A 25,821-nucleotide genomic window follows, 5' to 3' on the forward strand; every position below is an offset into this window, starting at 1 on the left:
GATTTTAAGATACAAAATCAGTACACAAAAACTCTTTCCTATATGGGCGTACGGTAAAACGACACTAAAAAAAAGCTCTTTTGTTAATTGGTCGCTCAAAACCAAAGGATGGGGAGATTTCCGGGGAACTTGCGAGACGCAGCTCGTCCCGTGGGATATCAAGGAAATTCTACGGATCGGAAGTCCTTTCAAATATTTAGCAGCAATATCCAATTTCTCCTCCTGTATCCCCACAATTCTTCATAGTTGATTTACTGAGGCCATCGTTCGACTAAAGGCCATTATCGATCCATCGCGAATTATACATCTTTAATTAGAAAAATTGTACACCTTTAATTAGAAAATTACAAAACTCTTCATGTATATATAAAATATTGTACAATGATAATAAAGTTAATCATTTTATTTAAACAATAGCAGCGATAACGTACTTCTAATTAAATAAAGAAAATTAGATAGCCATGTTTAGAACTTATGTGAGCTAATAGATAACTTTTAAGAATTCTGGAGTTACATAATAGTTTTTCTTTTGTACCCTTATTTCAATCAAGACCTGTCAACACAACTAAGAAAGTTAAGACGTGATGCACGAATAACTCTTTGGTAAGTTGTTGGTTTCGCCAACGGATAATTTCAGTGTGCGGGAAAATTGCGGATATCAGCGACACATAGTGGCTCGTCAATTTGGAAATGACAAGGCGGTCGGCCGCGTGGACACTGCCAAATGGAACTTCTAAATGGATAAGATATAAGAGTTAACACTCGAGCGAAAGGAGGAATTAGGTGTCTGATGTATGACCCACCGTCATCTACCCGTTCGCTTCCGATGAAGCATGCGCCCTGTAAATGATGGCGACATTATCTTCAGATCGTTCTTTTGAAAACATGATAAATCCAACGGAATCGCGAGAATGAAGAGTATTCTCATTAAAATATAAAACTTATTGTTAATATGCCAAGAAAACGAAAAAGGCTTTTCGTGTATTATGCGGATTATTGTATTCTCATTCTGGTTTAATCCAGACTGTGTTTTGTTGCAAACGTAAAAGCTCTCGAAAATTAATATCACCGACAAATCGTATCGCGAAATCGATAAACCGCGCTTCGAGGGGCATTCCCTTCGCGCAGCAAAGTTTGCAGATTCGATCTCCGCGACATCGACACGAGCAAACGCACAAGTCAGGGAAGTAGAAGTGGATGGCAGGGTGATGCATGTCCCGTGTACCAAGGGGCGAGGAGATGGCACGGAAAACGTGATCCTGTGACTGATCCGTGAAAGCGTGAAAGGGTTTCCACTCCTTTTTCCACCCCTTTATCCACTCTACGAGAACACGGGGGTGTCGCGAGGCGACGATCAATCACTCCATGCCACAGCACCGATGCACACACCTCCCTTCCTATCTAACTGACATCACCCTCAACCGCCACCCACTTCACCATCCCGGTTAGGATATTCACATAAAGGATTTCCACCGAAACCAATGATACTTCTTGAACTAAATGCGTGTCCCATGCGATATCTCTACATTACTTGCGCATTGTATATCATTATTTAAGTATACAGAGAAGATAAGAAAAATTCTAACATATTATTATATCGATGATACTTTTGCAACTATTAATATGCCAAGATATTACACCAAAATTATATTCTCCCAAAAGACAATTTCTTGCCTATTACTCATTACGAATGATATTGGCTACGTTTACACTGTGCATTTAGGCCGCGGCCTATACAATAGATGTCCTTGTTTATCCTCTAGGTTAAACAAAAACGCCTCATTGTATAGGTCGCGGACTAAGCGCACGGTGTAAACGTAGCCATATTCATTTTTAACAAAACAGAAACACGCCTCAAAGAAAATGTTTGATGTTCACTATAGCTTTTCTTCAAAAAATATCGGTGAATGTAAAAAAGAAAAAAAGAGGAAAGAAAGGAGAAAAGGAGGAAGGAAGGAAGAACGGTTGGACTCATGCGAGAAAGAGAAAAAGGGCGGTGAGTGAGTGGCGATTAAGGATCGTAGGGAAGCGAGCACGCACTGGAAATCGTAGGTCAAGATATCCAATGCCGCTTTTACGGGCCATGTCCGTGTCGGAAGATACTAAAACTAATGTATTCATGAGATAATTATTTCTTGCATTCATTACGGGGCTGTAAAGTTTTTATTGGACGGACTGGCAAAGCGCGAGGTACCTTTACAAAGTTAGAGATGACTTGCTCTCTCGGTCGCCTCTTTCTTCTATTTCATGCAGGCCCGTTTACGGCACATTTAAGGACAGTTCTTAGGCCTGGATTGTGCCGATAACCTCCGAAACTCAAACAAGCTAGGGATATCTGGAATGCTAAAAGCATTCTTCACTAATGTTTAACGACTCAAGTAATATTTCGATAACTGCAATGCGAAACGAAAGAAATGCAGGCTACTTCGTTCTTACACTTTACGCACATCGCTGACTGATTTTGAAGAATCATAATGATTTCATACGCAAGTATCATAATAAACGTATGGAGAATTTATTTATTATATTAAACACTAAAAATATGTTTATCATTAATCAAGAAATTTTGATAACATTTGAAAAAAGTTGATATTAAAAAATTAGCATTATCACTTATATGAATTTTATAGATAAGAGATAACATTAATTCTGTTCCACAAACTACTACACGAAGAAAATTGTATGTTTAGTATATTTATTTCTAGATAATATTAATATTGTTCATCAGATTTTTAATTTTATACATTATTATGCAATAAATTCATTATAGAAATCTTCTTGTCAGCGCGAGCTTCGCTCATTATTTTGGTTGTCTATAGAGTCTCTATTTTTACGAGGCACAAAGGCAAACAGCCTGTATAATAAAACGTTTCTCGCACGCGGATGATACAGCGATTCTCTCTCTTAAAACGTGGGGATATTAATGCCGCGCGAAAGAGTGATTAATTGGAAGCGCGGCGCCGCATAGGAATATCGACGACAGTACACTTCGTCGGAATGGAGAACCTTATTCCTCTTTGTACATCCGCCAATTATATCTCTTTAATTAGAATCACTTCCGCGCAACACCCTCTCAAACATTAAATAAAGAGATGCTCGTTAAAATCTTTTTTCATCCGCGACCCAACGTTTTTTCTTTCCCGCTTTAAATATGCAAATCGCAGTTTAATGGCTAATCAAAGAGTTTGGTTGGAAATTACGCTGCGCTTCGGGGTCTACTTTATTAAGGCATCTTTACAGTTACTCTCCTTCTTTTATATATATATTCCTTCCGCCTTCTTTATTATCAAGATAAATAGCGATTTTTTTTCTACATATAATTTCGATAGGCCGCGCCATTCAAATATTTATATAGTTGTAACGTCGTTGTAATATCATATTTCGATGATATCGTATTGTGATGAAATTATAAATGTAGTCAGTATCAGCAAGAGCATCATCAGCAATTTACTGAAAAAGTCGAGTATATTAAAAATAAAAATTTTATTTTAAAACTACATTACAAATACTAAAATGCATTTACTTACAACATTATGTAGCGTTTAATCGTCAGTATTGATTATAGCTTGTCGTCGAGATCTTGTCCTTTCCACGAAATTTTCGGTCAGAATTTTGAGTAAGAATTTTTAAAACTTTCAAGATAACTATCACTTCAAAGTAAATATTTATATTTATCGAAATTTTATCTTTATGATTGACCAGATATTTTCAATCAGATTTGCGTCTAGAGATTGGAAGGCTAATCGATCGATGTTATTTTTACATTCGTAAAAATCTCATGAAAAACATGTCTCGTTGAAAGATTGATCAAAGCTATAATCAACATTAAAGATAATCGAGTACCACCTAAATCAAATAAATGTATTTTAGCAAATGTAATTTATGTAATTATTTTTATTAACTATAATTTTAATCTGGAGACACGGTAGTGTCTCGGTGCTAACTTGTAAGACAAGCGCGGTTTTTAATATACTGATTTTTTTCGGAGAATTGTTGACGCTCTTATGCCACACTGACTATATATTATAATCTTAAATATACATATATGTATAATATCTGTATAACATATGTAAAATCTTATATGTATATATTTGTATTTTTAAATTTAGATTTTATCTCTAAGTGTTTGTTTGCAATGAGTGTAATTTTTTCAAGCATTTAAGACAAAAAATTACGCAACATAAAAAATAAAAAAATATTTGATTATAACTTTGCAGACACACCCATTAGATATTCTTTGAACTTCCTTCTTTTGGACTTCCGCATTACTTGGAAGTTTCCAAAGAAACTCATTTAAAATTTCGATTGGATTCAACTTATGTCCTATTAGATTTCAGTCAAGAATTTTTCTCTTGTACTGATACTCTTTTATATTATAGAACTAAGAAAAAAAAGTAACATGGGTAGAGACTGTCCCAGAAGGACATAAGGCGCCGGTGGAATATTAACAAGTTTAGAGCCCTGAAGATAGGATATTATTCCTTTCTGTACTGCTTTCGCTGAATGGGAAAAATATATCAATTTCTCCGTCGCATAAAAATGTGCTTATACGTTGCACACGGGGAATAGAAAATATTCTATGGATTTTTCTATATCCCAGCGCTGACACAACTAAGAAATATGCCAACGTCCGTGGAACAAGAGAAGGACAAAGAGAGATGGAGGTGGAATTTTCTTTCCGTTTTCCGTATTTTTCTGATTACTATGAAATTTTAGATATTAATTTTTCTACTATTATTTTTCATTGTACTACATTAATTTTAATGTTCCTCGAATCTTTTTTCTACTATACAAAAGTCAATACGTAAACGAACGATATTTAAAGAGAGATCAAGTTTTTTGTACGAAAAGTCTAATGATCCTTAAAGAATCGAGATTTGAGAATCGAGGCATAAAAGGACAGACATTTTCGATATTCAAAGGAGGCAGAATATGGAAGAATGGAGTTGACGATGTGAAAATGATGAAGATCGGAACCGGAAATGAAGTTCATCGTTATATATTACCCTAACGATGCGTCAATGGAAAAAGCGTAAATGCACGACCAATTTACAATACAGTTTATATGACAATTTTTCTAATAATAATTTATGTATTGTTTAATTTTACGTAATAAGAATAAAGAAAATATTTTGTCTTAAAAATTCATAAAGAATCAATTTTACAAAACACTTGCACATATATGCTTAGATGCTAAATTAAATTTGACTCTTTGGTAATAGAAAAATATAATTTTTTTAAAGATAAATAAAATAGAAGAATTTTTTTAATTTATTTAAATTTCTGATAAATCTCTATTTTCCAAAAATTTTTCGCAAATCGAATGTATATTCTAACATGCACTTCTCTTGCAAGTCGTATTACTTACCGGAGGGATGAGGGGAAGACGAAGAAATCGGATTTGCCCGACGCGAGAAACGTTAAACGCAAGAACGATCGATGACATGGGCGCAAATGTCGAGACACGAGATTTTCGCACGTGTTCACAGGCCTGTCTGTGCGATTCTCGTAATCCTGCGCCGCCCACGCTCGAGCTTTCACTTCTCCCTGTAAAAAGGAGAACGGAATTGAAATCGGCTTTCCGAAATTGCGCACCGTCCCGTAAGCATCCCCAGGGAAAAAGAAATGCAAACACGCCTATGCTGAATGCGTGGACCTATCAAAGAAGAAGGAAAAAGAGAGACAACAAAAGTGCAAAATTGAGAGAGACGCACGTGCTGTCATTCTCAGGATCGAAACCTTCGTATCTAAATCCAAGATAAATCCAAGAGAAGCACTAGGAAGCTTTAAGTTCAAATAAACGAACGTTTGTGCACGATTGATGAAATATGGGGAAAACATAAAATATTTCTTTGATCGAGAAGAATAAACTATAAAACATTAAGATACGGTTTAAAATTAAGTACATCTCAATTTGATTCTATATTGCTACTTTTTACAAAAATAGGAATTAATTATATATGAATAATAATAAATATATTATAATGTTATAATAATTTATATTATAATATGTTATATTGTTATTATGTTTATTATTTTAAAATGTTTTATTATTTTTGAGAAATGATGTTCAATATGTGCGATAAATATATAAAAAAATTTAAAATTAATAAATTTTTGTTTTTGAATCCATAACAATTTAAAAAATTAAACATATAAATATGTAAAAATTTATAAAATACTAATTATTTTAAATTTGTTGAAATATTATATTACGAATATTTTCAAATATGTTACAATGAACTAGCTTTATCTTAATTATTATTGATAATTGAGTTGACTATTCGCAGAAATTATATAATTATTTCAAAAAACATTTCATAAAGTTACTAGTCACGTCATCTATGTAATTATAAGGTACTATAATTATGCCTGCTGAAATGAACATTGAAATACGTGAGTAAGAAATCAATTGTAACGCCATCGTGCGGACATCATTTGAAACATGTATCTAAGTAAGTATAAATCGATTTTTTAAAAAATGATACAATCAGAAATAAAGAGATGAAGGCTATCCTTATTCTTATTTTAAAAAATATTATTTAGCAAATAAAACTTAAAAACAATTTACAAAGATAATTTTTATGATGGTTTATTAAGTAACATATGAATGGCATGCAAACATCAAATATAAATGCAATGATATGCAAATATCAAAAACAAAAGTTTAAGAAATAAATTGACTTACCTTCTAGTCATGATATGTACGTATACCTCACAGAATAATATAAAAATAGATAATATATTATATTTATTCCGAAGATTTATAGTTTATATAATCTATATTATAAAACCAATTAAAAACAAAATAAAGAAAATCATATATTTATATTTACAAACCTACTAAAAAACATCGAAAAATATCTACTTGAAAATTATTGAAAAATCAATCACACTTCTTTTATTATACACGTTCTTTCACCCTTGAACTCCACCATAAAACTGACTACCCTTTTTCCTGAAGCTTGTATGGAAAGCAATAGGGAATGTAAGCTCCACCCATTTCTCACTCCCAAGAAAGATAAAAAGATAAATTTAAAATGTTGTAAATATTATATCCCTTTAATTTACATTTATTACAAAAATATTTATGTAATAAAGAAAGTAATAATATTCCATTACGTTGCGTGTAAGGTATGTAGATATTACAAATTTATTGTTTACTATTTCTTCAATAATTCTTATAAAGAATTATTTCTAGAATTGTTTTATCTTTAATTCTTTTGACAATCTCTTCATAACATTTTTCTTTATAAATAGTATACAATACTCTAGTATACGTTTTTTTGGGATTGATCACATGAAAGGGGTGATTATTTTTTTCATTCAAGGGATAAAAAGGGGGAAGGGTTGAAAGGATAGGGAGGGATAGAAATTTTTCTCACTAGTATTTCAATATTTCATTATATGCGATTTCGACAGTATTTCAGTAGATAGTAAGCAATAATTTTAATAATGCAATTTTAGAAAGTTTAGTTAGACAGTATGAAGATAACGTTTAATATCTACCAAATTATATATCCAAGATTATTTAAAAATATATCAGAATGTTTATAAAAGAAGTGTTTACTGAAAAATACAAAGCATATATGTATTCTCACAAGTTCACATATTTATTTCTATAGATAAAGATAAATCATATTTAAATGTAAATATTAAAATAATAGAAAATTGTAGTCTATTTTTAGAAAACTAAAAGTAATTTCCAAAGATGAACATATAATAAAGCATATAATACATATATATAAGTATACAAACAATAAAATAGAACCAAATATTGTTCTTTTATAAAAACAGTTTCTAAGTTTTTCACAAGTACAAATAGTTCTTGATATATAATACGTACATTTGAAATTATTACACACTTTCAAAGCTACCACTGGTTCACATAATCCTGGCATCCTGACAATAGTTTAATATCAGGCACACTGCGAAGTAGATTTGACAACAGCCTGTGGCGAACTGAGCTACCCTTTCCATGCAGAGTAGTCCGCAGGGTAGATCCAATACTATCCTGCCCAATCACAAGCGGCTCCCAACCAACCCCCAGGAGTTTATCTTTCGTAAGAAACGTTGGAGAGGGACAGCGAGCAGCAGTCTCTGGGATACCGAGCATGCTCGGACGGAGCAGTCGAAATCCATATATAGTATCCTACCAATTCAAACAGAAAACAGGAAAAAAAATTGACCAATTTAATATTTATGCAGTAAAGGTGATAGAGGTCTTATTAGTATCTAACTTACTTGTGTTATTGATGTACTTTAGCTTAAATTATATAAAGACACCTGTATACTATGCTTATAATACTTAATTAAATGAAAAACATGAATATTTTAATGCACACAAGTTACAAATTGTTGAAGAAACACAGTCAATACTTCTGCTGCTGCAGCACCCTTTTTTTAGCAGCTACCCCTTTTTATGGGAAAAGGGGTTGCTGTACCCCTTTCAAAGGGGTTAAAATATAAAAGAGGGGGATTATGTAGTAATGGCATCAAGAAGATCTTTTATCAAAGGACCAAATGGTAAATCGAATAATAGCAGTCAGAAGATACGCTACTTTTTCACTCTTTTTTTTTATAATCGCGAACTATTGACACTTTTGTATTCAAATCTTTAAATTATTAAAACTCATTCTTCAATTACAAGAAATATAATTTATTTTGACACAAATATTTGTTATAATAATATAACACGTGATAAATCATATTAAACAATGTTTAAATACGATGGATAATCGTAAAATCGATAAAAAATTATTCTACATTACACTTTCTCTATAACCTAATAGGTTCGATTATTCCCTTTTTTTTATTACGAAATACGTAATGAAAATAAAAAAAAATGTTTTACATTTAATTTTAAAAAATATGATTTATATTTCTTTTTGTTAAAATTTTTGTTCATCGATTAAACAACAAGATTTTTTATTAAAACAACTCTCACAACGTGGTTAAGTTAGGGTTAGGTTAGGATTAAAGTTTCAACTGTTTCAGAGACATCCTTTATCCACAGAGCACTAGTCAGAAATATGATCGAGTTTCATGAGTTCACCACAGTTTACGACACAAGATTTATTCCTTGTTATTCGAACTTTTTTATGTTTCCTATCTTTTCTCCTTTTCTGTTTGATGCCTAATTATATATCCTATTTCACTAAATAAGTGCAGAAAGTATAAAGCGTTTATTGACACTGTCGATAAAATCGTATCTATCCACAGGATAGAAGCGTGCTAACTATCCATATGGAGGGAGCTGGGATAGTCGGCACACTTCTATCCTGTGCATCCCTTTATAATTATTTATTATATCATGATGTACATGATGTATATGATGCTAACTTGACGCATGATAAAATTTGTTAATTACAAGAAAAATACTATTTCCCAAATGTTTAAATGCTTTTCCCAAATTTCTCCAAACGATTCCCAAATTATACAGACATAAATCAGAAATATTCAATTTGTCTGCTATCTTGTCAGTGGTACGGAATTATCGACAATACGCGAGTTTCTCCAATCTCTATTGGCTAGTCTGGTTTGTCCTACGACCATGAATGTGAAAATAACCGAGAAGATAAACGCGATGTCTCACCAGTGGACGTGATGTCACAGGCTGGGAAGGCATTAATTGCGCAAACTGTACGTAGTTGTCGGAACTCAAAAATGGATGTTGATGCCGCTAGTGTACGGGGGTTAGAAACATTAGGAAAAAGGCCGGGATGGCCGCCAGTGTTGTTAGGTATGCCGCCTTTTTAGCGCATGCGTTCGAGTATAGCTCACTGCAGTATTAGATTCGGATTTTTACGGGTCCTGCAGGTGCCCAATGTTGACATTTTTATGAAGTTACATAAAATCAACAATGTGTTATAAAATTAAATAATAGATACATTTACTATTACATATGAAATAATTTATATACATTACTGAAATAAAGAATATATTAAAAAATAATAGGATTTGGGAATAATTATACAAAAAAATGCATTACGATAAAAAACATTTTATTTGGCCCCGCGCTTTTCATTCTTTACATTACTGGATTTCTCTAGAACTCGCTAGTACTGTAGTGCGCATGCGCTAAAAAGGCGGCATACCTAACCTAACAACACTGATGGCCGCTCTCAGGTTTCTTTCTGATAGTAGTGCGTCATGGTGTTTGTAATTTTATTATAACGTGTTCATTTCTTAGATAGTATGACAAATTGAATAAATATCACTGAAAAATGACGCTATATCACTTCGGAAATTGTTTGGCATTGGTATATGTACCATACTATTTAACTTACAAATATTCAGGCTTGTAAGTATTATATTCTCGATTCTAACCTAATTTTTAAATGGACGTATAGTGGAGGAAAATATTTTCAGATCGGAGTACGGTGCTTTCTGGAAATGCAATCAAGCCGGTGGTATTTACATATTCACGCAGCTCGTAAAAATGCTAGTACTTGCAACATTTTTTCCAACCGCTGACAATGTAGGAGAAGAGGGTTTTGATATCTTTGGAGTATGTGTTATTAAATATTTTCACTTTACAATTAAGGTCCTGTTTCACAACTCACGGTTAACTCTTAACCGAAGTTCAACTTGTTTCTCATCTCTTTCCAATTCTAAAATTAGTAAGAAACAATGTGAATAAGTTGAACCTCGGTTAAGAGCTAACCATGAGTTGTGAAACTGGGCCTAAGCAATAATTATTTTGGAGTATGTATTATTAGATATTTTCCCTTTACAATTAAGTAATTATTAAAATTTAGTGTATTTAAGCTGACAAAGCAACTATCCTGCTCGTCGAGCGATTAAACGTAATTGTTTCTTATCCAGTAAACAAATTGACAGCAAATTTGTCATCAAGTTAGCATCAAATTCATATGCCATATCATCATAACTAGGTAGCAAATTAACAGTCTGACGACTCGATTGGAGCAGATATCATCTATATAATTTTTTTAAGTTTCTGAGGAAATGTGTCAAGTGTATTTTGTATACTCATGTCATGATTTCACAATTTTACTTCTCTGTGGCTATCCTGTGGGAGATTGGAAGCATCTATATCCAAGTAGTGAAGTCTGTTAAAAACAGATCTTGCAAAATCTTGCTACAAATTTTGTTATCAAGAAGGATACAAACAAAATATTATTTATCAGATGATGTCGACAAAATGCTAGCATATACAGGGTATTAATTAAGTATGTTGCCATACTCAACAGAGCAATTCTTTGGTTTATTTCAAGTAAAAAAGTCCATATAAACATGTGTGTGTGGACGCACTTTTTATAAGAAAATACTTATATAAAAAGACAAGTTAGCGAGTCTACTGGAGAGAGATTCTCCAGCTCTTTCGAAGTGTGATTTCTGGGCACAAACTTTGCTAGTAAAACATGAGCTTATTGCTGACACACAGATTATATCAACAGATTTTATTGTATTTTTATCACCAAATTGCTGATATTGAATATAACAGAATTTGTATCAAATTCAGTGCCTTTTTGTCAACAATATTTGTACCAAACATTTAACAAAATTTGTTTTCAACAGACTTGATTATCTGGATACTTATAAATCCAATAAATCACTCGACAACCAGACTAGCAGCTTTGTCCAGCTTTGAATATGGCCATTCTATCACATTTACTTTATATTATCTGAAAGTAGACAACAACAACCCTAAATTATTGTTACTCTCATTAAAGCTTTGCATTCTTTTTAATATAAATAAAAAATAAATTTGTAGGAATTTTTAAAGTCGTCCATTGATCTGGCAGACTTGGTAGGAATTTTGTTGGTATTAAATAGTATACCTGGCAAAGGGCATGCCAAGGTATTATCTGCTGGTATAGGATGGGCAGCAGCTGAAGTACTACTTACAAGATTCTTGTTGCTCTGGGTTGGAGCACGTGGCGCTGAGTTTGATTGGAAATACATTCAAAAGAGTCTTGAATCAAATATCAATTTGGTAAAAATTTATAATCTATACTTTATGATGAGAAATTGATACAAATGCAAGAAAACTTAGATTTGTGATTTATTCCTAACAGGTGCAACACATAACGACCGCAACATTGGTTTGGCTATGGTCTAGACATGATTTACGGCGTGGTTTAGTTCCTATAGTAGTTGGTATGCTTGTACTTACAGTATATAGGCCACTCATGTTAGACTTTCTTTCATCTCTTTTATTAGCTGGTCCATGGTCAACACTTATTATTAAGGCGATCACTACCTTTTTCATCGGCGCAACAACATTGCATATTTACGCAGGTCTTGCGCATTCAATTGGAATTTTCTGAACAATATATGAATTTATGTACATATTTATTGTAACGTATGGTTGTATTAATCATGTCTCCCATTTTTTTAATAATACCATAATTGTACATTACATAATAAATGCTGCTGTTGTTGCATTTGCATTATATTACATTTTATCTTTATAATTTTTATATTATAAATTTCACACATAATATGAAGGTACTTCACATCAAATATTTTATTCAGCAACAATCTTGCGAGCAATAATCAGTTGTAGTGTATTATATGTACGAGAAGAGAAATGATTTTTTTAAAAGTTGATATTATATTCTTCTTAAATAAGAAATTTTTTTAAGAGGATAGGAATACTAAAGAGATATATAGATTTTTCTAGATGCAATAATTTATGAAAAATACTTTTGCATCAGTACATGTACATTTACATAAATTTTTGGTTAGGTTACTGAACACTGATTTTCTTAATTTAGAGTATACAGTATGAATATTTTTACTCAATTTTTTAAATAAAAAATATAAATAAATTTAAAATATAAAAACGATTATTTTTTAATTATAATTTTTATTAATAAAGCAATTATAATTTTTTTCCTTCGATAGACCTATTATGTTGATTAATATCTTCGTTTCATGAATATTTTTTTGAGAACAATGGCCGAATGCGATCTCTCATTTTGACCTTTATTCTAGAGACTCCGCTCTATTGCAGTTAATGGACGTTAGTGACTGCAGGTCTGTATATACATAAATATTTGTGGTGACAATCATTTTAGAATAGAGCTCACTAATAATGAGCCTTGATTCAAAACTAAGCCAAAGGTAATAGGAACAATCTATTTTCTTCTCCTTTGAATGTAAATCTTTTTGGAACGAACTAAACGCTATTGATTAATTTTATGATAAATCTGTAATTATATTCCTCTATTTTTTCAATCTGGATGGATGTTATACATCTAATTTTATATTTAAAATATAACACAATGAAAATTAATCAAAAGAGAAACCGTAGATGGAACATACTTGTAATATTGTATATATAATTTATTATCATTAAAATATTTTATACTGTACTGGGTATAAAGAAATTTTTTTAGAAAATAAATAATTTATTAATTTTGCTAATTCTTGAAAATGTATAAATTGTAAAAACAAAGTATTTCCCCAGCTTACTGTTAATATTTGTTAATATTTGATTCGTTTCAAAGAGAGTTACACATTGGAATTTCCATTCTATCTACTCATTGGGAAATGTATTTATACATATGCTAGAAATACAGAACCTCTTCCTTGTTTTAATAACGTATAATAATCTAAATAGCGGACCCAATAAGTCAATGATTCATAATGAAGTCAAGTTTCCTTAAGTGTATATATACATATGAATATATCAAGTATATATTTCCTCAAATATGTAATTTAAGAATCTGCTCAGGGATAACATATCTGTCTACGGACCTGACCTCTCTCTTATTTCACAGCACGTTGACAATGCTGGAATTCAAATTGACCATTGACTAATATATATTACGCACATTATATCAATAAACTCTCATGAGGTGAAGGTTAACGAGAATGTGAGGGTTTGTACGCACAAATGAAAGTGAGACTTTTTATATAACATCATTTTGTTTAGAATGTTTCTATGCATATTTCAACCAATGTATAGAACGTATATACATATTAATTATTTTCATTACATTATTTCTTTTCTATATAAATAAAATATTCTTTCTATTTTTTTTTAAATATGACGAATTTTTTGGAATAATTTTTCCATAATTAAAAATTGTATTTATACGTAAAAAAAATTAAATATTATCGATTTCACAACATGTTAACGAATAATCGCCTGGACATTACGAAACAAGCTGATACTTCGCAATTTTATAAATTTGTTTTGTCAAGTTAATCATGTATGACCTCTATCACGTAACTAAGAAGAATTTATCACATGTAGATATAAGTTTGATGTATTTTCCCCTTATCATCTCATAAAGTATGTGACGTTTATTTACTTAGGTGTAATGAGAAAAATTTAATGTCACGGGCGTCATCTGCATTTATGAATATGTTATTGTAAACAAGACATATAAGTTTTCTTTATTTGTTACTTAATTGTAATTTTTCACAAAATTTAGATTTACAAAATTTTATGAAAAATATATATTGTCTCTCCCTTAATTTTAGAAAATTTTATAATTAAAACTTATGTGCCGAAAAACATAATAATAAAACATAATAATAAAAATACGAAATCCAAGTACGAATTTATAATGTTGAACAGTTTTTATTTAATTATTAAGCAAGCAAACACAATTTATCTTATTTTCTTAAATATAATATTCTTAAATTATTTATTACATTTTCTAATTAAATTTTTTCATATGCCTTAACAACTCGGCATATTTATTTATAGCTATTTTGCAAACAATACCTATTTCAAAAGATTATTCTATTATTTTATACAATTTTTTAATTAATTATTTCATGAGAATATTTACAAAAAGCGATGTATTTTTACGCGTGTATACATGCACAGGTATTTCAGTGTTCTAATATTAATCCATAATACGTACGTAAAGGATTTTCTTGGTAAAAGTTATTTTTCTTCAGTTAACGGTTATTTTGACGCATCAAAAACAGGTTCCAAAGTTCACGTTTTGTCTATACGAACAAGTTGCTCCATATATTGGCGTACGTGATGTAACCCAGCAGGTCAGGACATTAGTGATCCGGCATCTCTTCATTTAACTCAATGACGCCCGAATACACGCGCCTGGATGGTCGTTTGCCAAACGATTACGTGAAAATAGGAAAAACAACCGTGGACTTTGGACGCACGATCCGCCAAGAAAAATGCGAGCCGGTTTCATCGAGCGTAATGTATGCAATTTGTATATAATCAAATATGTATTAGAGCATCGTCAATAGCATAAGTTGTCAAGTTTGCGATAGCAGAGAATTGGATAAAAAAAATTTGGTTAAAAAAAAATATTTAAATATCATTTCTGTTAATCAAAAGTCTGTATTATACAATATAGTAGACTATCAGTGAGATAGTTCTAGGAGTAATACTCACAGCAATAAAAGGTCAACGAAAGTAGAACTTCACAGATAGATGATAAGACATATTTTTTATGACTTTGCGAGAAGTTCACGTTAATGAATTTTCATTGTCTGTGATTTTTATGATAAATATCCGGTTCGAGGAAAGACGCATGTTCGCCCATCGCGCGCAAGTTTGTCCGACATTGTGGTAGAGGGGCCAGCTGTTTTTCCATTGGCTCGTACAACGAAGTTGTTCACTTGTGGGTTCTGATCGATGCTGCTTAAAGCCGCGGTGGAGCCAGACTTACTAGTAGTCGGAGAGTCGAGAAGTACGCATCTATCGACCGGTCGCATCTACAGAGAACAGCGTCTATTCTCGTCCGGACCGACATACTTGCATCACCTCCATGATAGAACGTGTTCCCTGAAAGAAGAAGCTGAAAGAATCGACAAATCGACGAGTCTCGGAAAGCATCAGTTAAAATTTCTAACACTGGTTGGTTGAACGCCTACGTCGACAGCATCGATCGGAGTTTCGCCGAAAAGGAGTAGGAACGGGAGGAAGAGAAATCACGATAGAAAAGGAGCATAAGAGCGATCACAACAGTGACCTCGACTTAAAACCTAGAATCTTGGAGCAGAAAAGCGGTCGGTGAGATCGGAGCTAAGTGCCGCTATTACTATGTAAATTTTCAGCGGGTGTATTTGTTTGCGCGCGCGCGCTGTCGCCAACGAGCAAAGACATTAGCAGCAACGGCAACATTATCGTTAATAGCAGCGAGTGAAACGGGCACGGGCGAAAGGGAATCGCGCAGCACGCTGCAAGCTAGATATCTGGTCTTCTCTCTGACAGATCCCAAGGAAGCCCGCAAACTGGCTCCGGAAGTGAGGATAAAGCAAATTGGAATGAGGGAGGATTTGCTATCTATAATACGGCACACGAGCAGCGATCACTTCTCGGAAGAGAGAGCAGCGGGATCAGCCAGGTTGAAGCGATAATTCGCAAGTAGAGTATACGCGCGATAGAGTAGAAGCTGCTCTCGCTCGTTGACGTATTTTTTTTTATTTTGGAGCGACTAGCTCCACGTCGGGCTTCCTTTTGCTCCGAGAATATCCTTGGTGTTATACCTCAACAATTCTGTCGTCATCAAAAGGGAGAGAAAGGGAAAGAGAAGGCCGAATACCCAGAAGATCGGTTGTTCTCCCTACGGGTTTCTCGGTTATGCCCTGGGTCGCCGCATGTTTTGATCTGTTGGCGACTCCGTTACTGGGTTACTGCCTTGCGGTCAGAAAACTGGCTCTGCAAGCCGGCCTCCTGCAGGAGAAAAAGAACGATCTCGCCGTGAAGCAGACGTCTAACACGGGGACATCCTTGAACGTTGACACCACAACCATCATGGCCCCTAACGCGGAAGAGCAGCGTCAAGGTAATGTTTTGCGTGGAGTGAGTTGCTTGATGACGAGGGCTGTAAGGGGTTGTAAGATGTCTGCTTACGTAATATATATATATATATATATATATATATGATCTTCTTTTACGTCACTATTTTTGAATATTCAATTTCACATGTTGAGGGTGAAAGTATCTATATAATTAACATAACTGAGTTGTCAAAGTGCTTTGTATAGCGAACACTTAATAAGAATACTTAATATAATTCGGACATACAACAGGTTCTTGATTGCATGGCAGTATCTAGTTATGTAATCTTCGAAAGAAATGAAAATAATCTTAAATAAATCCACAAAAAGTCACAGTCTTAATAATGTCGTGTTATCATTGCATTATTTATCTTAAATTTATATTGTATGTCCGAATCTATCGAAGTATTTATTACAAAGAATAAGCGTGTTCTCAGAATAATTATCAATTAGACAACAATTTTGTCTGTTTATTTTGTAATTGTCCTGTAAAAAAGTACTGGCATATATACCATGGCATGTATGCCTATTAAAATAATTGTGTTGATCACACTGCACAATTCACAGATCATTTATCGAGGATCATGTAATCAACACAATTATTTTAATAGCTTGACCGGTTTACATATTAAGTAGCTAGCTTTTACTGCAATTTATGCATGTGTGTTTATACTATTTCTTGCTTATTGTTACAATCAACATTAACTGATTCATTTAATAGTGTTTCAAACAAACGTTCACCGCATGAGGTAGCAAAAGAGAAACTTGAAACTTATACATTATTACATTTCGTTTTCATTTTCATTTCTAAAATATAAACACGCGTATAATATCATGTAGATAATATATTCTTTATAGACCTGTGAATTTTCTTACATTGTATTAGAAGCCGGTTTAATGAAATTCAGAGGAAATGAAAAGTGAAAGGAAAACAACAACTCAAATATTGAGGTCGCCGTCTTCGCTAACGCAATGCCCGTCCTGTTCATCTTACATTAACGCTTCTTCATTCGTTATTTTCAGCGTGAAATTAATAGCAGTAAATATTTCGTGTCGTTAAAATGTGTGTAAGTTTATATTATATTGTCATTATATCTCCTGTGCACGAAAGAAGATGGCTGACTAAAATTATAAAGGATATAAATAAATGTATAAATACGATCCACATTTAATCGTCATCATTTTCACTACCTTACGCACAATGGTTTGGGCAAATCATCGACACGTGAATAGACAATTAGTATTTCGCAATTCAGATTTTTTTTTTCAAACTTGTTAATGCAAACTCAGTACGCACAAGCATTGTGCTATCAATGTGTGTTTCATTTTTAATACAACATCCGCACTTTTATTTGCGACACCGTTCTCGTATTACAAACGTCATTGTTACACGCGGTGTTGGATTCTTACAATTCCGTCATGAAATATAATTCTGTGAAACAATCGACATAAAGTATCGTGGAAGATGAAATTGAATATAATAATTGAAATATATTATATTACAAAAGAATTTTTTAATGATATATTAAATTGTATGCAAATGTAAACATTGATTGATTGATAATTCGTACTTGTTCTCACATGCTGCTTCATGACGTTCAATTTTTACATGTCATCATATTATTTACTTCTAGTTGAATTATTATGCACTTCAAATAAAAAAAAAGCATGAGAATATATGTGTTATAAAAAATATCCCAAATAATATGCATATTGCATAAAATATCTAAAAGACCTCATTTAGACATCTTTTAGACATAAGACATCTAAAAGATGTCTTTTAGATATCTTATGCAACATAAATGTTATCTGGGATATTATCTATAGAAGATTTTCTTAATAAGAACGATGAGTACTTTGTGTCGTGTAAAATATTGTATATACATTAATTAAAATGCGTACATAAATCGAAATACATAATGTTTTTGTAAGGTAATTGAAATACTAAAATTTATATAACAAATAATATATCTTTACATTAAATTGCGTGGAAAAGACATACATACCATCGAGAGACTTTTTCCTTCTAAAAGCTAAATATTATGTGTCTGTAAATATCATCTGCTGAGACGATAAATCCTATCTACATTGAAACGTGTCTTCAATTTATCATTTTGGCATTGAGAATTATCATCACGTCAAGAACCAAATCGTATTTGTCTCTTATCTCCTAAATTGTAGGTACATGTACAAGAAATTTCAGAACTGTTATGATTCTTATATTTGAAAAGTTTTTAGTGAATATAAGAGAAATTATGAAAATAAGATGGAAAAAAATTAAACATCGTAATTTTTTATCATAAATAATATTAATTTTCACGAAACGTACTAGAGATCGAATTTCTAAAATAATATATATTTGGAACCGATTTGATAAGATTTTTATTGATAAAGTTATTTTTCTAATTCTTCATATTTAATTTAATAGTATTTTTTAAATATTGAATATATTATAAGCTAAAATGTCAAAAATTTTAACGAAAAGAAGATTGTTTATTATATCGGTTAAAAAATTTATTAAACTTTTTTTTTTTTTCAACACTGATACAATAATTGAATTCTTAATTTATTTAATATTATTTTTTTTAATATAAAATAAATACACTTTATAGTCATATTATACGATATAAAAACATTAATTATAGCATGTTTTTTGACAGACACACATATTCATAGAAGAATAATAAATTATCTCATACGCTATGCATATAATAATTTAAAGTATAATTTTTGCACTGCTGATAACACTGATTAGATAATACAAATCACAATATACGGGATAGTTACTATGTATCACTTTGAATTTAGATATGGGACAAAAAGATAAGTTTATCATGTAATGCTTTAAGCTGAATAAATATAAGTGCTTTATATTTTTGCCTTTGGGATTTTTTCTTAACTTTCTGAGGACCGGCATGTTTTTGATCGACTTTTTTATTTTAAGGGTTAGAACTTTTTTGTCAATAGGCCTGTTCTTTTTGGCTGAACTTTTGCACCAGTTTATCTTTCTTCCTCTTCTTTCCTTCTGAAGAGAAAAGGAAGAAAGGTGAACTGGTGCAAAAGTTTAGCCAAAAAGAACAGGTCTAATATCAAGGGATTGAGTGGCGAAAAAGATGACGCCACTGTCGAGTCCCTAAAGGAGCCCCCGGTCCTCCAGAGGTTAAACTATCACTATTCCGTTTGTTTATGTGAATTCTAACAATAATTAATAATAATCATTATTCAATAAAGTTAACAAGTGTATTAATTACATGTTTGTATAGTTTAATCAATATAATTATACATTCAAAATATAAATTCAAAAAATACATGATAGCGATAATATGTATTACATGTTTATAAAATTTAAAGGAAAAAAAATTATTTTTCTTTTGCTAAGAATAATTGGAATTTTACTGCATCTAAAAGGTAAATTATTGTCGACTTCGGTAACGCGTGGAGAAGCCGAAACAAAGCCCGTGCACACGCATTTACAAATCTAAATATAAAACCCATTCCTAGTGAGGCACGAGGCATTATATATATTTCATTGCCCGCTCGTTCGACGTCATAGTATATATTAAATTTATATAAAGTTTCTTTAAAATAATCAAATTTCTATCCTTTATCAAATATTGTTTATGTCGGTCGCTTTTGCTAATCTTGAATTTTTATATCTTTACAGAAAAATATGGGCTAGATAATTTACACGCGTTTTATACATAAAATTGTTACTCACCTGCTAATTTTAAAATTATTATAAAATTGATTAAATAGTAAAAATATGATATGAGATAAACTTTACGAGATTTTAAGAATTTATATTTTTAATATTTAATTATAAAATATTAATTAAAAATTATAAAGTGTCTGTTTTATGTGCACATTCTACTTAATAAAATAATATATTTCTATAAAAATTGCTTCTTATTTTTACAATGTATAATAAATCTTTATATGTTCTGTTCATACATTAAACGTTTGAATTGAGCATTTTTTTCGTGCATTTATTAATTTTTTTACTCGCTTTAATTACCATACATTACTGATACAAAAACTTATGATTTTCATGTTTTTGCGTACTATAAAACATATTTTATCAATATTTTAATTTCGGATTATTAAATCATTTTTTTTACAAACACGTGTAGCATTTATCAGTGCAGAGAAATGGACTATCATAATGCGAAATTGTTCATTTGTACATAACAATATGTATATTTCATAACACACGGCGTGCTCATAAAATACTTCGTACAAATTAGACGTTTCTGCAAATATATGTGTAACGCATTATTCAGGTTAATACATAATACATATTATTCTACGTCGTAGTTTGAATATATTCCCGTAACTTTTGTGTAAGTAGCTTATCCACTTCTATAGCTGACACATAAATATTTTATGACCACTATTATTTTCAAAAAAAGTGCTTTAGTACTACGTTGCTATCTCAGTCCAAAGTCATCTTATCATACTGTATATACCATTCTCATGTTACTACTGCTTGCGTCTGTATAAAGTACCACGCATCAGATATATTGCCAAAATATTCACACTGTAACAAAATGTTCGTTCAAAGAAGCTCTGACTAATAACATTATATTTAGTTATTATTCTGTGATTCTCAAAAATTTTATTGACGACATTTCAAGACAAACATTGCAGATAGGAAAACACGTTTTATAAATACGTGTCATTTCCGGATGAATTTTTCAAGTAATTAAAGTAGTTGAAAAAACAGAATGTGATGTTTTTATATTTTATGCGATTTACATAATGTTGTAATATTACCAAGATAAGTACTGATACATATTTTAATATACTTAATTAAAAATTTTATGTTTATCATTATAAATTACAGATACAATAAATCGGAATAAATTTTGGTATTTTGTATAAATGAGAGAAATATGTTTGAAAATTTACATCATAGTTGCCATAAAACAATTTTTAGTTATCTTAAAATTGCCATGTTATCTGCCCTGAAGCCTTTTTTCGTTGAGGCTTATTAAAGTACTTCGGTTTTTGTATTAAATCCGAGATGATATATGCATATATAAACTGTCTATGTGCAAATAGAGTTTTGAATGCTTTATTGTCTTCATTCTTAGACTCTGGCAAAGAGAAGGTCGCAGCAAGAATCTCAGGTCTATCAAAGTCATCGCGCAAATTCGCGGGAGTTGTCATAGCCACTTGCGGTCTACCGGCTCGTGGAAAAAGCCAGATTGGACAGAGCCTTGCTCGCAGACTCATTTGGAATGGAGTAACTACAAAAGGTAAGTATACCCAAGGACTTCGATTCTTTCCCTCGGTTACTTCTTTAAAACTTCCAAAAATTCAGATTATTTCGTCTTTACGTTAAATTTAGTTAAGCAGACGTAAGGTTTAGTCGTGCAGCCGTTAATCACGCACAGACTACGAACATTAAAAGGTAAAATTTAGTTATTAATTAATTAAAGTAAAAAGGTCATTTCTCAGTTTGTCAAAATTTTCGAAGGAAAGAATGGAAGTCCTTAGGTGTACATCTTTAATGGCTTAAGATAAATATTTAATAAACCCGTTCAATCCATAAAGATTTATTGTAATCATATGTTTTATTCTCAATTAAACATATAAAAGATTAAATCAGGAAGAATTACAATATTCCATAAATTTTGTTTCAGTGTTTCGTGTGAGTGATTACCGAAGGAAGCGATTCGAACCTCATATATCTCAAGAACTCTTCCGGTTAGATAATGCGGCAAATAATGCGTTAATAGCTCTCGCTCAGAGAGATACTATGCAGGATTGCGCAGCATGGCTCGCATCTGGAAATACTGTGGCAGTAAGTGCTAAAATGTTAAAAGTTTCTACATGTAACAATATCTTGAGTAATGCTTTCTCTCTGTTATAAGAGAGAATACCTACTGATCTATCTATATCCTCGAGAGCGTTCCTCTGATTACTTTTCTGTATCTATAAGTAGTATCATAGGAAATTGCGTGACAATTGATTAGATGAAGCGTCACTGGGTGGCTTCACTTACAATAACGCACAGTTATTTTCCCTCCTCGTTTTAAGATCCTGGACGCTATGCTAATCACGCGAACACAACGCACGGAGGTCTACGATTACTTTTCCGGCCAGCTCGGTTATCGCGTTCTCTTCATCGAGTGCGTCTGCGATGATCCAGAAGTTCTGGAATACAACCAACAGGAGATCGTAAGACATTGCGCCGACTATACAGGAGTGGACACCGCTTTGGCCGCGGAAGATTTGCGCTCAAAAATCGTATTTTACACTGGAATGTACGAACCTATGAACGATAGAACTTATCCCAGGATCAAAATTAATATTGCTACCATGGATATCGAGACCTGCAAAGTATCCGGTCATATTGAAACCAGCGTGCTTGGCTACCTTGGAGATATCAGCCTCAAACCTCACACTCTTTATTTCTCGAGGGTAAACATCAATTCAAGTTTTTTTATACTTTATGATAAATATTTTTATACACTATAATAAATTTCCCCCAAAAATGGAATAATTATGTAATACTTTTGAAGCTTCCATGGATATTTTCTTCAAAGGAGCTACGCGATTTGTAGATTATCTTCATGTCTTAATACATTGTTAAATGTCAACGTTTCGTGAACATTGTAATTTCACGACAAGCAACCTGATACTCTCCAATTCATTGCTTTTCGCCCTGATGAAGTTACTTGTCACGAAATTTAATAATGAATCGACATTTAATATGAATCAAAACAAAGAAGTAACTCGCAAATACATAGCTTCTTGGAGTAATTACGTATTCTATGCTTACTCATAATTATGTATCTTATCGCTATTGTTTATTTCGTTTTCTATTTTACTTCGCGTTTTATAGTCTTTTAGTTTACATTTCTGTATTGTATATTGCAGCATGGCGAAAGCGAGTACAACGTGGTTGGAAAAATCGGCGGCGACGCGGTATTGAGCACCAGAGGTGAGCGTTATGCTCAAGCCTTATCGAACAAATTCAATGCCATGCGTATTTCCGATCTTCGAATACTCACCAGCCGTCTTCGTAGAACGATCGCAACGGTGCGTGGCATCGAAGCCCCTCGGGAACACATAGCCGCTTTAAATGAACTTCACGCGGGAGTGTGCGAGGGCCTTTCTTACGAAGAGATGCAGGAGCGTTATCCGCAGGTAATTGCTATTTTTAAGTAAAACTCGAGTAGAATATCGATTGTCAGCTAAAAATATTCGAGCTCCGAGTTATATATGATTCAATTTGGAACGAAGTTCGATCAATATTTTATCGGAAATATCTTCTAATCATGCGAGATGACCGTAACAACGTTATCATGTCTATTTATAATTTTACAACAGGAGTTCGCTTGGCGCGATCAAGATAAGCTACGTTATCGCTATCCGTGGGGCGAAAGTTACATCGACGCGATGCTACGTGTCGAGCCGGTGATTGCAGAGTTGCAGTGTTCTAACAATGTTCTCGTGGTGTCACATCAGGCGATATTACGCTGCATCATCGGATTCTTCCTTGATAAGAAGCCTGAAGAGCTGCCCTACATGGAGGTGCCGCTGCACACGATAATTCGCATCACCAGCCAGGGTTACAATTACAAGCTCGAATTTTTCAAGCTGCCGATCGAGTGTGTAAACACGACTCGCGTCAAGCCGCAGAACTGCAGCGGCGACCGTACTGCTGCGGATGCTCTGATAACCGTTCCCGCGCACTTCGACATACCGGATCCTTGGAGAAATCCCGGAAACGGGCCCACTCTCGTGCAGCAGCACTAAGAGAACTAAGAAAGTTCGTTTTAAAAGTGACGTAAATCAAATTTTATGAAATATAAGTTTGATTCCTAAAAAAAGTAATACAAAGCAATGGTCAATCGATATACGATTTTGCATATGATCAGAAAATCTTACAATCAGAAAATTTTACAATAAAAGGAAATCAAATAAACAAGTAAAATGTTATTAATTTGTATAAATTTTAATTATAATATATTTTTCTATTAAGGACTTGTAAGATTTTTGAAAGTTGGTTTATGTCACCATTGAAGCAAAGCGTTCTTCGCTTACACCAAGAATTAATTCTATATTCACGACATTATAAAAAATTATTTACTTGTTTGTAATTCTGAGATTTATTATTATTACAAAGGGAAATTAGATCGGTGTCATTATTAATACTCTTATAGTGGCAGCTACATGAAAAGTATCTTACAAAGGCATGACGCGTCGACTTAATTTACTTGCAATCGACGGAATAGAATGCAATAGATACAAAAATGAAAAAAATCAGATTTCAAGAATTTTTTTTATATAATAGAGAAACACACAAACTTTGGAACATAAAAATATCTTAGCAATATTTTGTGTACGTCCCGACCGACTTTGACGATAGGTCTATAGATATCTCGGTAGGATACCAATAATGTATACCTTTTTAATAGTTAGCAATTGGAAGCCCATGACTCGAGCCCTCTACCACCGCATCGCGGGACTCATAATTTTGTCGATAGTTTATAGCGTTGTTCAATTCATAGTAGCTCATTTCATAGATTGAAGTATATTACCTGTCGTGCTAAGCATACGCACAGATTTGTATATAGAACGAATGGGGATTTGATGTTGAAAATTGTTTGTGATAGAGAAATAATAACGTAGAAACTGTCACTACAGTTGACGCCGCGATTATATATCATCGTATCTTTTCGTATCTCAGCATTTTAAAAATTTTTTTTCCTTTAAAATATGTTGCGAAACTTTTATTCTGTGCTGTGATCATTTTGATCAAATTTATGATCTCTTTTATTGTCACATTTTATCACTTGAGTGCCCCACCGAATTTACGATTATGTCGAAAAAAATAAAAAATAACGAAATATGTTCAGGTATATAAGAGTTGAAAAATTATTGATTTTAAGAGATTACGCCTTAATTATCTGGCCTTTTATATGATACTATCAAAATAACTTATCTGGGTACTCTAAGACATTATATTTTTATAAAAGATAGATATTAGATGTAATTACAGGAGTTATTTCCTTTATAACGACTAATTTATATTTTGACCAGCAATGCAATATGTTTATAATTATT

At 32.3% G+C, this 25,821-nt stretch overlaps 2 protein-coding genes and 1 pseudogene across 2 annotated transcripts; 2 read left to right on the top strand and 1 right to left on the bottom strand.

Annotated features, from left to right (window-relative positions):
• Positions 1 to 8,660, bottom strand: part of LOC108723415 (uncharacterized) — a 41,597-nt pseudogene extending 32,937 nt beyond the window's left edge.
• A 1,462-nt stretch (positions 8,661 to 10,122) lies between these two features.
• On the top strand, positions 10,123 to 12,364 carry LOC108723367 (transmembrane protein 147). Its single transcript, XM_018449074.1, has 4 exons — positions 10,123 to 10,303; positions 10,372 to 10,510; positions 11,738 to 11,959; positions 12,042 to 12,364. Exons 1-4 carry the CDS (start codon positions 10,227 to 10,229, stop codon positions 12,291 to 12,293), a joined length of 690 nt encoding a protein of 229 aa, XP_018304576.1. The 5' UTR covers positions 10,123 to 10,226; the 3' UTR covers positions 12,294 to 12,364.
• Positions 12,365 to 15,633: 3,269 nt separating this feature from the next.
• Positions 15,634 to 25,821, top strand: LOC108723410 (6-phosphofructo-2-kinase/fructose-2,6-bisphosphatase). The gene is made up of 6 exons (XM_018449167.1): positions 15,634 to 16,748; positions 21,837 to 22,001; positions 22,389 to 22,549; positions 22,786 to 23,169; positions 23,629 to 23,898; positions 24,082 to 25,821. Exons 1-6 carry the CDS (start codon positions 16,544 to 16,546, stop codon positions 24,508 to 24,510), a joined length of 1,614 nt encoding a protein of 537 aa, XP_018304669.1. The 5' UTR covers positions 15,634 to 16,543; the 3' UTR covers positions 24,511 to 25,821.

The sequence above is a fragment of the Mycetomoellerius zeteki genome, unplaced genomic scaffold, assembly GCF_001594055.1.
Source record: "Mycetomoellerius zeteki isolate Tzet28-1 unplaced genomic scaffold, Tzet1.0 scaffold232, whole genome shotgun sequence".
Taxonomy (NCBI): Eukaryota; Metazoa; Arthropoda; class Insecta; order Hymenoptera; family Formicidae; genus Mycetomoellerius; species Mycetomoellerius zeteki.